The sequence below is a fragment of the Salvia splendens genome, chromosome 3 (genome assembly GCF_004379255.2).
Source record: "Salvia splendens isolate huo1 chromosome 3, SspV2, whole genome shotgun sequence".
Classification (NCBI taxonomy): domain Eukaryota; kingdom Viridiplantae; phylum Streptophyta; class Magnoliopsida; order Lamiales; family Lamiaceae; genus Salvia; species Salvia splendens.
Genome location: NC_056034.1, coordinates 11,728,965 through 11,743,023, shown reverse-complemented (window position 1 = coordinate 11,743,023; position 14,059 = coordinate 11,728,965). Strand labels below are relative to the sequence as shown.

The following is a 14,059-nucleotide window of genomic DNA, read 5'->3' as shown; positions in this document are numbered from 1 at the left end:
AGAATGTTTTTTCTCTTTATTCTATTCGTAAACACTTACCTAGATTGACAAAGAGATAAATTGTTGTAATTATTGGATTTCTGTGTTTATTTTAAGGTTTGTTTGATATTGTTGAGTTTGTATTGGTTCACAATTCATGTTAAGATAAAAATTTTAACAATGAAAATCACTTTATAAACTTGGATTGAGTGAATATACGAAGCATGATAAATATGGATATTTTCATATTCAATTTAATGTTTGGGGTTCATATTATAACGAATATTAACTCTCTTTTTTTTGTTATGTAGGAGTAATTATTTGTCCAGTAGCATCTGTGCCAAAACAAAAAAATTGAGTGTAATCAAGATCGTCAAACTACACATAAATAAATTATATGTACATGGATACAAAAGACAAACATCGACACCAATAAGAAACACATGGTTGCTATAGATTGTTGTTTTAATTCGCATTGAATAAATATAGTTTTACTATTACAGCGTATGCTGACTGACTAAAGGGCAAAAACTGGCATATACCTCAGCTATCTTCATCCAAATAATTCTCCACAAATATAGACAAAATTCCGATCAAATCTCTAACACAATCTGCCTTCCTGCATCAAATCTGTCCTCATCCAGTAATCGGCGGCTCCATTTTTCCGACCACCGAGCTAGAATTCCGCCTAAAAATATCTGTATCTCTTTCTCTCTGTATGTATACAGCACCTCTCCATCCCCATCAACTCACATTGTATGTAGGTATGAACCCTTTAGCATGCTGACTCTCCATTTCCAGAGCCATCAACGACTTTTGTCGGTGGTATCGGTTTCTCTTTGCCGCAAGAGCTGCAGCAGACAATTGTAGTTGCATCAACAGCTTATGTTGTTAAAACACAAGTATGTGTGTATACATGCTAGGAAATGAACTTACACGTTAGCTCGTGAGGTAAACCAAAGTCATAGTCACTGCGTCGCCTCCAGACAACACAGTAGTATATCCCGAATGCTAGAGCAGAAACTACTACCAGACACGATATGCCTATTGCAACTTTCCCCCCGGTGGAGAGGCCGTGTTTACCCCAGAGCAGAGAACATTCGGGAAGTGAGGGCACACCGCACAATCCTTTGTTAGCAGAGAGACTGCAAAACGAAATAAAGTTCCTTACCTATGCAAATTATCCATTCATGTACAAGTGATTCGGCCACACGAATTAAACTGCATAATTATTCCTATGTACTACCAGATTTCTAGAACTGCACAAAACTTCACTATAGAGGCTTGCTTCTCATATCTTGAGTGAAGCTTTCAGATTATGAATTAAGAAAATTTCAAAATTACAAATTAGGGGTGACTATTCGGTTAATACAAGCAAACTTAATACTATTATGCTACACAGCATACCCTGCATTAATTATACAGGAAGAGCATGAAGTATGTATACAAGAATTGATTGCAATGTTAATGTGATATAATTTGATTCAACATTATTTCTTGTTTACATAGTGCAACATAAAGTCAAGAGATCGCAGAGTATGATGATGCTGATGAAAAACAAATCAACTCTAACAAGCCATTCTATACGAAAATCACACTTCTTTTTATAGTGACTTTCGTAAAACAATATCCAAGAGCATCACAAGAAAATAACCACAGTATGCAATAGCTGAAACGTATGCAAAAGATTAGAGATGACGACATACTCTATAGCGCCACCATGAACCCCAATCGAATAAAGTTCTTCAGGAACCCGCCCTTCCAATAAGTTGTCGTTCAGTAACCTGAGCGACAGCAACACGATTTACTAAGATTAAAAGAAAAGTTCGCCATATAGTGCATGAACTTGAATGTTCTTCAAATTGGGGAATCCAGATTCTCAATTTTCTGTTGTTGAACAGAAGAGGGTATTGAGGGCAATTCGGTGTTTGAAAAGCTAAGACAGGTGGCTCGCGATTTATCTATTTCCCTCTATTTATAATGCGTTGGAAGATTCTAGAATCAATCTCAAACAACGATGATATGCTCAAAACTTACACGAACTGCAGGCTGGCAGAAGTTAGGCTATCTGGTATGTATCCAAAAAATTTGTTATCCGATAAATCACTGCATCAAAAGCAGCAATATTATAAGAAAAAAGTGTGCCTGACAACACGAAACAATATGCAGCATCAGTCTATCCAGTTTCAAGATCCATTAGTATATGAGATAAACTCCATTTTTAGTTAAAATAACTCTCTGTGAAATCCAAAATGATAAAAATCTTAAGATGTAATTAGTAGAACAGTCTGTTTTTACGCTTAAGTGACATTTGAGAGTCGAGACTTAATGATTCGACACCATATCATATCAAACAGAACAAAAACAGCATGAAAATTGAGTATCTTACAGCTTTACAAGAGACTTTTGACCTAACCCTGAGGGTATCTCCCCTACCAAGGAATTCGAACTCAAGTTCCTGCACATAAACAGTATTCCGAAACATTATAAATTCAATCCAGAATAAAATATAAGTAAATGAAAAATAGTTGAACGATAATCTAAGTTATTAGGCATCTGAGCGATGTCATTAGCATGCTTATCCTATTGTTTAAAAAAAAGAAAAGCTTAAAAAGATGAATAGCAAAACCATTAGATACTTACAGGCTTACCAAATTCGTCAATAGACCAATTTTGTCACTTATATAGCCTTTCAAGCCTTGGCTTCCAAGATCTCTGTACACAAGATACACGAAAACAGTCCATCAAGTTGTTACAGGTGTGTTAAAGGTAGAAAAACCTCTAGAGATTTTTTAATCGAGATATACAATATACAGAAATGGAAGCTTAAGCATGCCATTCAGAACTTCTATCTGGCTAGGTTGTGGAACACAAACTTAGAAATAAACTAGTATAAACTACAACTACTTACTTGCCAAGGAAATGATAGCACCATAAACTCAGTAGTCGACATGTGGAGTGTTAATACAGAGATGCAAAGTTTAATAGATTACAAGCTTAGAGACTGTTACTAAGTTGAACAATCACCCACTTAGGGGTTGTTCAGTTTGCAAGATTATATCTCACGGTTAAATATGTATTGTGTTTGGTTCATGAGATTGAATCTCATAACTTAATCCTTGATGGATAATCATGTGATAATTAGTTATAGCCAATCCCTCCAACTAAAATAATCTCATACCTTAATCCTAGATGGATTATCATATGATAGTTAATCATGGCAATAGAACAGCACCTTAGTTGACATACGTCTGGTACAAGTGAAAACGGTCAAAGTCACTTACATTTGTGAGACCACAAGGGCTTCGTCTTTCAATGAAAGGCATGTAACGCCCTCCCAAGCATCCCATGTAGTGGGGGCACATGGATCACCATTCCAACCCATTCTATCGGGCACACGCAGTGATTCCTTCAATGCTTTCATAGCAGTAACTGCACAAATGTAGGCTCAGGTTATCAAAACCATCACTTTCTGCTATATATTAATTCAACCTATTGTTTGCCCCAATTACAAGCAGCAGCTTTCTCACACACTAACTGAAAGGAATAGAACACAAAAGGCAGTAATCCTTACAACAATGGTCAAATGAAAAGAACTCTTCATCTTATCTGGCATTTCCTTCACAACAAAGCAAGATGCAAAACTATCCATTCTATCCATAAAGAATCCAAGAAAACAATAAGCTCAAAAATCAAAACATGCTACTGCCAACTTACCCTGATCAGGAACAGTCTTGAGATCAACGGGTACGATTGCATAATTCTCAAGGCCACAAATGATGGGCGCGCCAATAACCGATTCCAACCTCACAGTCAAAACAGTGTTACTCAAATTCTTGACAACATAGCTGAAATCATAAGCAGCAAATGCACCGACTTTGTCAAACACATCAACTCTGCTAACATTCTCCTCATTCACAATCACATCAAACACCCTCTGCCCCGCCTTGGTCACACTCGCATCAATCTCAGCAAAATGGAACCAAAGCAAGTAATCAAGCTTCGCATCGACCGGCATTTCGTATTCCAAAATCCCACCCTCATCTCCCTGCGCAACTACCGCAGTCTGGTAAAGCTTCTCAGGGAAGTAATTAGGGCTCAATTCGACATTCGCGATACGTTTAGTCGCGGAAATCGGTTTAATTTCCGCCCCGTTAGGAGTGGAGACGGCTGGTTGCCGGAACTCCGCATCGGCCTGCCACGAACGGCTGAAGAAATCGGTGTCGTTGCTGAATCCGGGGCCCCATTGATCCGACCCGGACGAAAACCTTCCGTAATTGACGAGAATGTAATTGCTGGAATTCTTGGCATACTTAAAGGGGTAAGCTTGCGGGTCGATTTGGGTGAGCTCCAGCGAGCCGACCAGCGGCGGATCGGTGGCGATGCTGTAGAAGCAGACGTCGATGGCGGAGTCGTTGTGGTAGAAGAAGAGATCGGAGTAGGCGCCGGAGCGGGAGATGGATTCGGGCCATGGGGATCTCCAGGAAAAGACGAGAGTGCCCTCGACGGAGACGTCGAAGGAGGGGGAGTGGGCTTTGCCGTCGAAGTTGTCGTAGACGTTGAATGTGCGGAAGAAGTAGCGGCCCTCGGGGGCGGGGGTGGGGATGGAGTAGCAATTCTTCTTGCCGGAGGAGATGGGGAAGTAGCGGAGAGTCTTCTCCTGCTGGTGGAGGAAGAGGAGGGGCTCGGAGACGACGGAGGTGGCGCCGCCGGAGTAGAAGCGGTCGGAGAGCCAGGCGGTGTGGAAGGCGTCGCTGGAATTAACGAGTTCGCCGCAGTCAATGTGCACGCTGTAGTCTAAGAGAGGAATTGAGATAGTTTAGTTAGTTAAAGTTTGATGTGAGTTGCAATTAGAGAATTAAGAGATAGAGAAATAGAAGGAAGAAGTGAAATGTATTGGACTTACTGAAGGGGTAGGGGGAGGAGGAGGAGAGGGAGGGGATGAGAGAAAAGAGGATGAAGAGAGAGAGGGCGGACATGGCAAGTGACTATTTTGTCTGATAATGTTTGTCGTATAAGGAGAGAACTGTGTGTTTGAGTTTAGAGAGAGAGAGAGAGAGAGCAGTGGCGCAATTAGCGGAGGAGCTGGTGAAAGGAAAATAAACGGATTGATGCAACTGGATTTGGGATTCCACACTTAGACCATTTACAATAAATAGCTCATAGCCTAGTCATAAACTTCTCTTACCACATTAGCAGCACTAAAAACTCATCCTACCACATCATCAGGACAATCAACTGGATAAGGAATAGGTCAGTCATAGCCTAACCACAATAAACAGAATTATAAAAACAAATAATTAACAATCACACAAAATACGGAGTTAAATTTACGACACAGATACAAGAAAACACAATAATAATATTGAAATTTAAAAAAGTACATTAATTAAAAAAAAAGTAGGCGAGCGCCAAATCGGCGAGCACACGCCGATTCCCGAGCACTGGCCGATCGACTGGCCGCCATTGCAGGCTCCCGATCGGCGAGCAATCGGCCAGTGGTTTTTTTTAATTTAATTTTCGAAACACTATATACACGCGATTTGCACGTCATTTTCATTTGCACCACTTGTTTTAACAAGTATTCTCTCTATCTTAATTTTTGTATAAGAGCAACGACGCGAAATGGAGCACAACAACGAGCATACTCCAGGGACGAACGGGTCTCAAACTCCCACGGTACCCGTGGGAGGTGGATGGGGTCCAATGGCGGGATACTACAACATGAACCCTTGACAGCAGATGATGCCCGGGATGGCATCCGGGGGTGGTATGCCGGGATGGCAGGGGATGCTGGGGGGGCGGCGATGCAGGGCGTGCAGGGGGTACCAGGGATGCAACCCGGGATGCAGATGATGCCGGGGTGGGCACCCGGGGATGCAGGGGACACCGAGGGGGACCACGTCTATCGCCCCAGTTTTGATTATGTGACTGCTTCTTCGCACACATCGACCCCATCGGAGACGCAGTTCACTGGGTGTGATACTTTCTCCTTAGAGGAGTCGGGAATAGATCTCGGGGATGTGGACACCCCCGTTCAAACGGGGGAAGTAGTGCGGGGTCGGGGCGGGCCAAAGAAGAAGAAGGGGAAGGGCAAGAGGGAGGTCGGCGAGTCGTCGCAGCCGACTGATGACGACAGCCCGGCACGGAGGATGTGGACGGACGCGGAGAACGTCGCGCTGTCCAAGGCGTGGGTGAGTGTTTGCGATGATCCCCTCGCCTCGAACAATCAGAGGATCGTCAACTTGTGGGCTAAAATAGCAGCAGCCTACAAGACATTTTACCCGGAGGGGAGGCTACGCAGCGGGGAGGAGTGCCGGAAGGGGTGAGACCGAATCAGGGCTGGGGTCTCCCGATTTTCGGGCTTGTACACCAACGCCTTCAGCATGCAGACCAGTGGCCAAACTGAGGACGACTACAGGAGGAGAGAAGAAAAAGTCTTCCCCGTGCCCGGGCTTTATAAGGAGTTCACCTACTGAAACTGCTATGAGGTGCTGATGGACTCCGAGAAGTTTCGGGCAGGTGTCGATGTTGGCTGGCCGAAGAAGCAGCGCCTGAACTATGTAGGTGATTACAGCGGCGGCAGCAGCGGCGGTTCCCACGACCTCCCCGAGGATGTACAGGAGTTCCCGTCCCCTCCCGCGTTTGCTCTCCGCACTTGCCCGGTTGGTCAAAAGTGGGCGCAACGGGCTCGCCAGGCCTCCCAGGAGGTCCAGTCGGCATCCCCCCTGTTGGCTGGTCGACAGCCGAGCTCCTCTTCTTCGTGCGGCAACAAACGCGAGCTCAGATGTACAAGATCTTAGTTGAATGGAGGGCGGCAACTGACCCCGAGGAGAAGAGTTTTTTTCACGCAATGCTCGTGAGTATGCGGGCCGATTTCAATCCCGCCGCGGCACAGGTGGGGGCTCAGACGATCCTTGGCACTCGCCGGTCCGCTCGCCGATCCATTGCAGCAGACGAGCGGACAGGCTAGCCGATCCTTGGTGCTCGGACCGGCGAGCGCACGCCGATTCCCGAGTGCTGGCCGATGCGCTGGCCGATCGACTGGCCGCCATTGCAGGCTCCCGATCGGCGAACGATCGGCCAGCGGATTTTTTTTATTTAATTTTCGAAACACTATATATACGCGATTTGCACGTCATTTTCATTTGCACCACTTGTTTTAACGAGTATTCTCTCAATCTTAATTTCTGTACAAGAGCAACAACGCGAAATAGAGCACAACAACGAGCCTACTCCAGGGACGAGCGGGTCTCAAACTCCCACGGTACCCGTGGGAGGTGGATGGGGTCCGATGGCCGGGTACTACAACATGTACCCTTGGCAGCAGATGATGCCCGAGATGGCATCCGGGGGTGGTATGCCGGGATGGCAGGGGATGCCAGGGGGGCAGGCGATGCAGGGTGGGCAGGGGGTACCGGGGATGCAACCCGGGATGCAGATGATGCCGGGATGGGCACCCGGGATGCAGATGATGCCGGGGTACCCGGGGATGCAGGGGACGCCGGGGGCGACAACGTCTATCGCCCCAGTTTTGATTTTGTGACTGCTTCTTCGCACACATCGACCCCATCGGAGACGCAGTTCACTGGGTGTGATACTTTCTCCTTAGAGGAGTTGGGGATAGATCTCGGGGATGCGGATACCCTCGTTCAAACGGGAGGAGTAGGGCTGGGTCGGGGCGCGCCAAAGAAGAAGAAGGGGAAGGGCAAGAGCGTGGTCGGCGAGTTGTCGCAGCCGGCTGATGACGACAGCCCGGCACGGAGGAAGTGGACGGACGCGGAGAATGTCGCGCTGTCCAAAGTGTGGGTGAGTGTTTGCGATAATCACCTCACCTCGAACAATCAGAGGATCGTTAACTTGTGGGCTAAAATAGCAGCAGCCTACAAGACATTTTGCCCAGAGGGGAGGTCACGCAGCGGGGAGAAGTGCCGGAAGGGGTGGGACCGAATCAGGGCTGGGGACGACTGCAGGAGGATAGCAGAGAAAGCCTTCCCCGTGCCCGGGCTTTATAAGGAGTTCACCTACTTGAACTGAATCAGGGCTGAGGTACTGATGGACTCCGAGAAGTTTCGGGCAGGTGTCGATGCTGGCTGTCCGAAGAAGCAGCGCCTGAACTATACCGGTAATTACAGCGGCGGCAGCAGCGGCGGTTCCTATGACCTCCCCGATGATGTACAGGAGTTCCCGTCCCCTCCCGCGTTTGCTCGCCGCATTCGCCCGGTTGGTCAAAGGCGGGCCCAACGGGCTCGCCAGGCCTCCCAGGAGGTCCAGTCGGCATCCCCCCTGTTGGTGGGTCGACAGACGAGCTCCTCTTCTTCGCGCGTCAATAAACGCGAGCTCAGATGTACAAGATCTTAGCTGAATGGAGGGCGGCAACTGACCCCTAGGAGAAGAGTTTTCTTCACGCAATGCTCGTGAGTATGCGGGCCGATTTGAATCCCGTCGCGGCACAGTTGGGGGGCTTAGACGCGGGCTCAGATGCCGCAGATTTGGGGGTCCCGAATAGCGGCGATGACGGCCGCGGCGACGGCGAGGAGTGAGGCGGAGGCGGGGGGCTCGTGTGTGGCGAAGGAGTTTTTTTTAGATTAATGTAATTTTTTTAATTAATGTACTTTTTAAATTTTCAATATTATTATTGAGTTTTCCCGTATCTGTGTTGTAAATTTAATTTCGTATTTTGTGTGATTGTTAATTATTTATTTTTATAATTTTGTTTATTGTGGCTAGGCTATGGCTGGCCTATTGCTTGTCCAGTTGCTTGTCCTGATGATGTGACAGAAGGAATTTTTAGTGCTGCTGATGTGGCCGGAGGAGTTTGTGGCTAGACTATGGCTGGCTATGGCTGGGCTATTTCTATTGGAGATGCTCTTAAGTGTATGTATTTAAATTAGGTTAATGCACTAACTTAAATCTATTACAGTAGTATATTTAATCATTATATCACTATTAAGTTACTTATTCTTATTTCGGCTAATTACCCAATATCTATTCACCGTTTATATATAGGGAAAATTATTAGGTGTTATAGTACTCGGTTATAATTTAAAAATGACAAAATGAATAATATAATGAATTTGAGTTAATATGTTGATCTTATATTCTTATGAATTTAAAGAGGATACTTTATAATCCGTATAGATTAATGCGACCAAATATCTAGTCTTGGGGAAATCATTGAGGGATGTTAGAGCATCGTTAACGTGGATGGCCGGGCAGCAAATCGCCAGGCCCGGCCCGTCACAAGCGATGGAGGGCGTGAAGTTCCGGCCCAGGCCGGTCCCGGGGCAGCATTTGCGGCTCGGTGACGGTCCCGCGGCCCGGCCTGACCAGCGTTAATCGGGCACGGGCCGCAAATCGCGAGTCCTGGCCCAGCGTTACATGCTCTTCGGGCCGGGCCGCAAGTCCCCAAAAATTAATTATTATTTTTTTTTCGATTTTGTGTCTATAAATACGGGATTATTGTGCACCATTCTTACGTACATTATCAATTTCAATCCTCTATTATACCCTTTGTTTCGGCGTCAATGGATTGGTTCAACAGCGATGAACGTCAGATGGACGAGTTTGTCAACTCGAACAATTGGTACATACCAGCATCACCACCATCGCAGCCGATGCCTAGTCCGGGAGTCGGTAGCAACGTCGACGTAACATCGCCGGTCAACACCGAAAAGTTCGAGATCAGTGAGATGGAGCCCGCTCAAGGGCGGGGCAAGGGCAAGGTCGGCGAGAAGGATGGGCCGAAGGAGTACAGTCCGCAAGAGATAATGTGGCTTGTGAGGAACTACGTCGACGTCGCCGATGATCCTATCATCGGCAACCAGCAGTCCGGCAAGGTGTTCTGGGAGCGGATTGTTGAGAAGTATAACGTTGGGCGTCCCAAAGGGTCGTTCGAGCGTAGCTACGTGAAGCTGCACAAGCATTGGGGTCGGGTCCAGGGGGATATGAGCAAGTGGAATGGAAAGTGGGCCAACGTAGTCCGGATGTGGCCAAGCGGGCATAGCGAGGCGGACCTCGTCGAGAAGGCGAAGGAGGCGTTCTTCGCTGACGGGAAGAAGCCCTTCAAGTACTTCGACGTTTGGAAGCTCGTTGAGAAGAGCCCGAAGTACACCAGTGGTGTCGAGCCGACGGCAACTGGGGCGGCGAAGAGAACCAAAGTTTCCGCCTCCGGAAACTACTCTTCGAAAGAAGGAGGTCCAGCGATCGACCTCAACGTGACGGACGACGACGTGTTCGTCTCATCTCCTAGCGTTCACAGCCGCCCGATGGGAACAAAGGCGGCAAAGAGGAAAGCAAAGGGGAAGGCAACTGCGAGCAACTCCGCTATGGCGCCACCGCCGATCAATCAGTCTCTGGATAAGATGTCCGACTCTTTATCGGAGATGAGTATTACCTGGCTGATGAGCCAGCTGACGGAGTTGACATCGAGGGATACCTCGACCATGTCGGAGTTCGATCTCGAGTTGCACCGTGAGATGATCGCCTACCTTCGCGCCCAAATGAAGAAGTAGTTTTTCTAGGATTTGTAATTTTTTTTCTAGGATTTGTAATTTCTTTTTTCGAATGAACAATTTATTTTCCCGGTTTGAATTGTTCAACGTATTGCCTTTACGAGTAAAATATGTTGAAATTGTGAATAGTGTCATTTATTAGTTACGGCCCGGGTTGGGGCCTGCAGGGTTAGAGCAGTTGGGGCATGGGCCATAACTGTAGGGGAATGATGACGTGGAGGGGACTTTGGGCCTGAAATGGGGATGGGGTTAATGATGCCCTTATAATTTTATATTGAAAGAGTGTCCACACTAACTAAGCCGCTGCGGGGGAGAGAGCGTCGGCGAGGCGGCGAGGACAGGGCGGTGGCGGTGGTCGCACAGCGGTCTTTTGTTTTTTTTTTGATATTTTCTTAATTTATTTTGTTATGACTAGGCGGATAAGTTTTCTGTGCTGATAATTTTTTGTGACTATGGCGTAGATGACCCGCCTTATTAAAGGCACTCTAATATACGAAAGGAAGAAAGAGAAAGAGGGTTGGGTAAAATGTGGACTGATTGTGGGATGTGTGCAGAGATTAATGGCTTTAAGACCATCCACAATGCCGCCCAGCCGAGCGCCGGCGCTGGGCGGTTCGCTGGGCGGTCTATTACAGTCGCCCAGCGAGCGAATGGAGAGAGAAACCGCGCAGCGCTGGGCAGTCGCGTGGCGCTGGGCGGTGCGCTGGGCGATCCGCTCGGCGCTATTGCAGCGCCCGGATCGCCCAGCGCACCGCCTAGCGCGAAATGAAATTTTTTTTTTCCGAAACACTATATATACGCGCTTTGCTCGTCATTTTCATTCGCACCACTTGTTTTAACGAGTACTCTCTCTATCTTTGCGGCACGGCAGGAGTCGGCGCGCAAGGACGTGGAGCGCGCATTTGGTGTGCTCCAGTCTCGATGGGCGGCAATTAAGGGTCCAACGCGTTTGTGGAATGTCCAATGCATTGCTGATATAATGTACGCCTGTATTATCATGCACAACATGATTGTCGAAGATGAAGGTGGCGAACTGACCAATTGGGTCAACGACGATAATGAAGCTGGTCCAAGCCACGGCGTGGCCGCCCCCAACGTATGGAGTGGGGTACCTCACGATGAAGCCGGCCTCCTACAAGCACATGCCGACATGCGCCAAACGACGGCTCATATTCGACTCCAAAAGGATTTAATTGAAGAGTAATGGGCGCGGAGGATTGACCGCCGTTAGTTTTTTTTAATTATGTAATTTTTTTAATTAATGTACTTTTTAAATTTTATTAATATTTGTGAATTTTCTTGTTTTTGTGTCGTAAATTTAATTCCGTATATTGTGTGATTGTTAATTATTTCATTTTTTATATATTTGTTAATAGTGATGTGGATATTATGTGGCTAGGCTATGGCTGGGCTATTGCTGGGCTATTTTCTTGTTTTGATGATGTGGCAGGAGGATTTTTAGTGCTGATGATGTGGCAGTGGCTAGGCTATGGCTGGGCTATTGCTGAGCTATTCCTATTGTGGGTGGTCTAAATGAATACAATGGAGACTTGGTCCATTGATATCTTAATTGTTTAATATATGGAGTCGCATGTTACGACCATATAGTGCTGAATCAATAATTAGTGGTTGGAAAATGAATTTTCATTATTTTGAGTTATCCACTATGATATTTGGGAGCTTTTGTAAGGAGTAGAAAATAAGTAGTATATTCATTGTTTGAATTGCGTTGCCCAATTATTATATCGCGCAATGCGTGATTGGAAATTTCATTGTGTATATTTTAAAATTGTGCAGTACTAGGTGGATTCTTGTATTTTATTTGGTTATTTCCCGACAGATTTAATATGCCTAAGCGAGGACGTCCGCGCTCACAACCATCCCAAGCTGCAGGTATATTTGCGGCGCTGCTTGTGCTATTCAATATCTTATCTGTCGATTTTGTGGAAGGATAATTGCATGTGTGATTAATGCATTATGTATATATCTAAGTGTCATTATGTGCAGTAAATGATGCATTATGTAAGGTGTTGTGTTTTTTACTGACTAGACTCTGGAAAAATTATATTTGTGCATTATTTATGTTGGACTATGCATTATGTAACATGATTTTTGCATTATGCTGGCTATATTATGCATTAATACGAGTATCCTGAGTTGTATTCTTGATATTGGTTACTAGTCTTTGTGTGTAATACATGTGTGTTTTTGTGTTTAGACAATGCATTATGCCCTATTTTTTTACTTAATAAACTCAGGCATAATTGTATATTTGCATTATTTATTTTGGACTGTGCATTATGTATCATGTATTTTGCATTGCTGTCTATATTAGATATAAATACGGGTATTGTCTATGATGTTTAAGCAACTCAGTCTAGATTGAATATGGTTAATACTTGGTTTGGGAATTGGAGTATAAATATGTAATTATGCATATGTTGTACTTTATGGTTCATTATGAGTTGTATTCTTGATATTGGTTAATAATCCTTGGGTGTAATAAATGTGCATTTTTGGGTTTAGACAATGCATTATGTCCTATGAAATCTACATTACGTGAAGTATATTATGCATTATAACAGGGTATTATTAGTATCAGTCATGCCATTGTGCAGCCGGTTTAGGTAACTATTAGGAGTATAGTAAGCACATCAGAGGTGTTGATTGTATTTGTTAATTACCTCAGATTAGAAACTAAGTTTCAGGTTGTTGATTAAATTGACAAATATGTTATTTGATGGTAATAATGTTAGAGTTTAGTATACTAAAAGCATCTTTCGAATGCTTGTATATGTAATAACTCTTTTATCCATTTGTTACCATTTTATGAGAAATAATATTTTGTTACAATGTATTTTGCTTATGTATTGCTTATGTATTTATGAGATGTTGAAATGTGTTTTCCATTTAAATACATAGTTTAAGCAAAATGAGTCTAAGTCTTCTGCATAGTAGACGAGTTGTGAGCGGCGTTCACAGTAGGTAACTTGTCAGTTCATGCAGAAGAAAAACTGTTTCACAACCTAGATAAGCTTTGACTACCTATCGTGAAAGGTTGCGACGTCAGTCCGAAAGTTTCCTTACCTAAGGAAATGAACGACGTCGGTGTGGTATAGCACTGAAAGGATCAAACAGTGAGATAAGTCTTTCTTGGCTATTTACTGAAAGACGAGGTCTCGGTTATTGTCGTTTCTTAATCATTGTTGACATAACATTGAGCATACGATATTAATTGAAAACTACTTTGACTTATCAAATGGTGAGGGAATTTCGTTGCCCAAGAATCCTGATAGATTGGGTAATGATCATTAATGTCTAAGTGGTGCTAGTATTGTTATTGCAATGAATCGTGTGCTGGGAGAGGCCAGTATTATAATATCCTCAAGAGGTGTTTAGAAAAAAGTTTTATTATTCAGAAAACTGGCCAGTTGGAATTTATTCCATGAATAATAAATAACGTTTCTAAACTAGACCACTCTTGGAAAAAGAAATTAATTAATAATAGTCAGATAGCAGACTTGATATTAATTAATGGATATTTATATCTTTAACACGGAAAATGA

At 44.7% G+C, this 14,059-nt stretch overlaps 1 protein-coding gene across 1 annotated transcript; it reads right to left on the bottom strand.

The window, feature by feature from the left end:
- Window positions 1–412: 412 nt before the first annotated feature.
- Window positions 413–5,080, bottom strand: LOC121794954 (receptor-like protein 4). Its single transcript, XM_042193368.1, has 9 exons — window positions 4,886–5,080; window positions 3,697–4,776; window positions 3,264–3,411; window positions 2,623–2,694; window positions 2,369–2,437; window positions 2,017–2,085; window positions 1,686–1,763; window positions 916–1,124; window positions 413–830 (listed from the first exon to the last, which is right to left on the bottom strand). The coding sequence occupies exons 1-9, from the start codon at window positions 4,956–4,958 to the stop codon at window positions 724–726; spliced, it is 1,905 nt and encodes a 634-aa protein (XP_042049302.1). The 5' UTR covers window positions 4,959–5,080; the 3' UTR covers window positions 413–723.
- Window positions 5,081–14,059: the final 8,979 nt, after the last annotated feature.

What these genes read in the sequence shown, in the direction of transcription:
- LOC121794954 (XM_042193368.1), bottom strand. Translation starts at nt 4,958, where the DNA reads ATGTCCGCCCTCTCTCTCTTCATCCTCTTTTCTCTCATCCCCTCCCTC. An exon ending in TTGACGAATTTGGTAAGCCT is followed by an intron (nt 2,438 to 2,622) that starts GTAAGTATCTAA and finishes GTTTATGTGCAG; the next exon opens with GAACTTGAGTTCGAATTCCT. An exon ending in TTTACCTCACGAGCTAACGT is followed by an intron (nt 831 to 915) that starts GTAAGTTCATTT and finishes TGTCTGCTGCAG; the next exon opens with CTCTTGCGGCAAAGAGAAAC.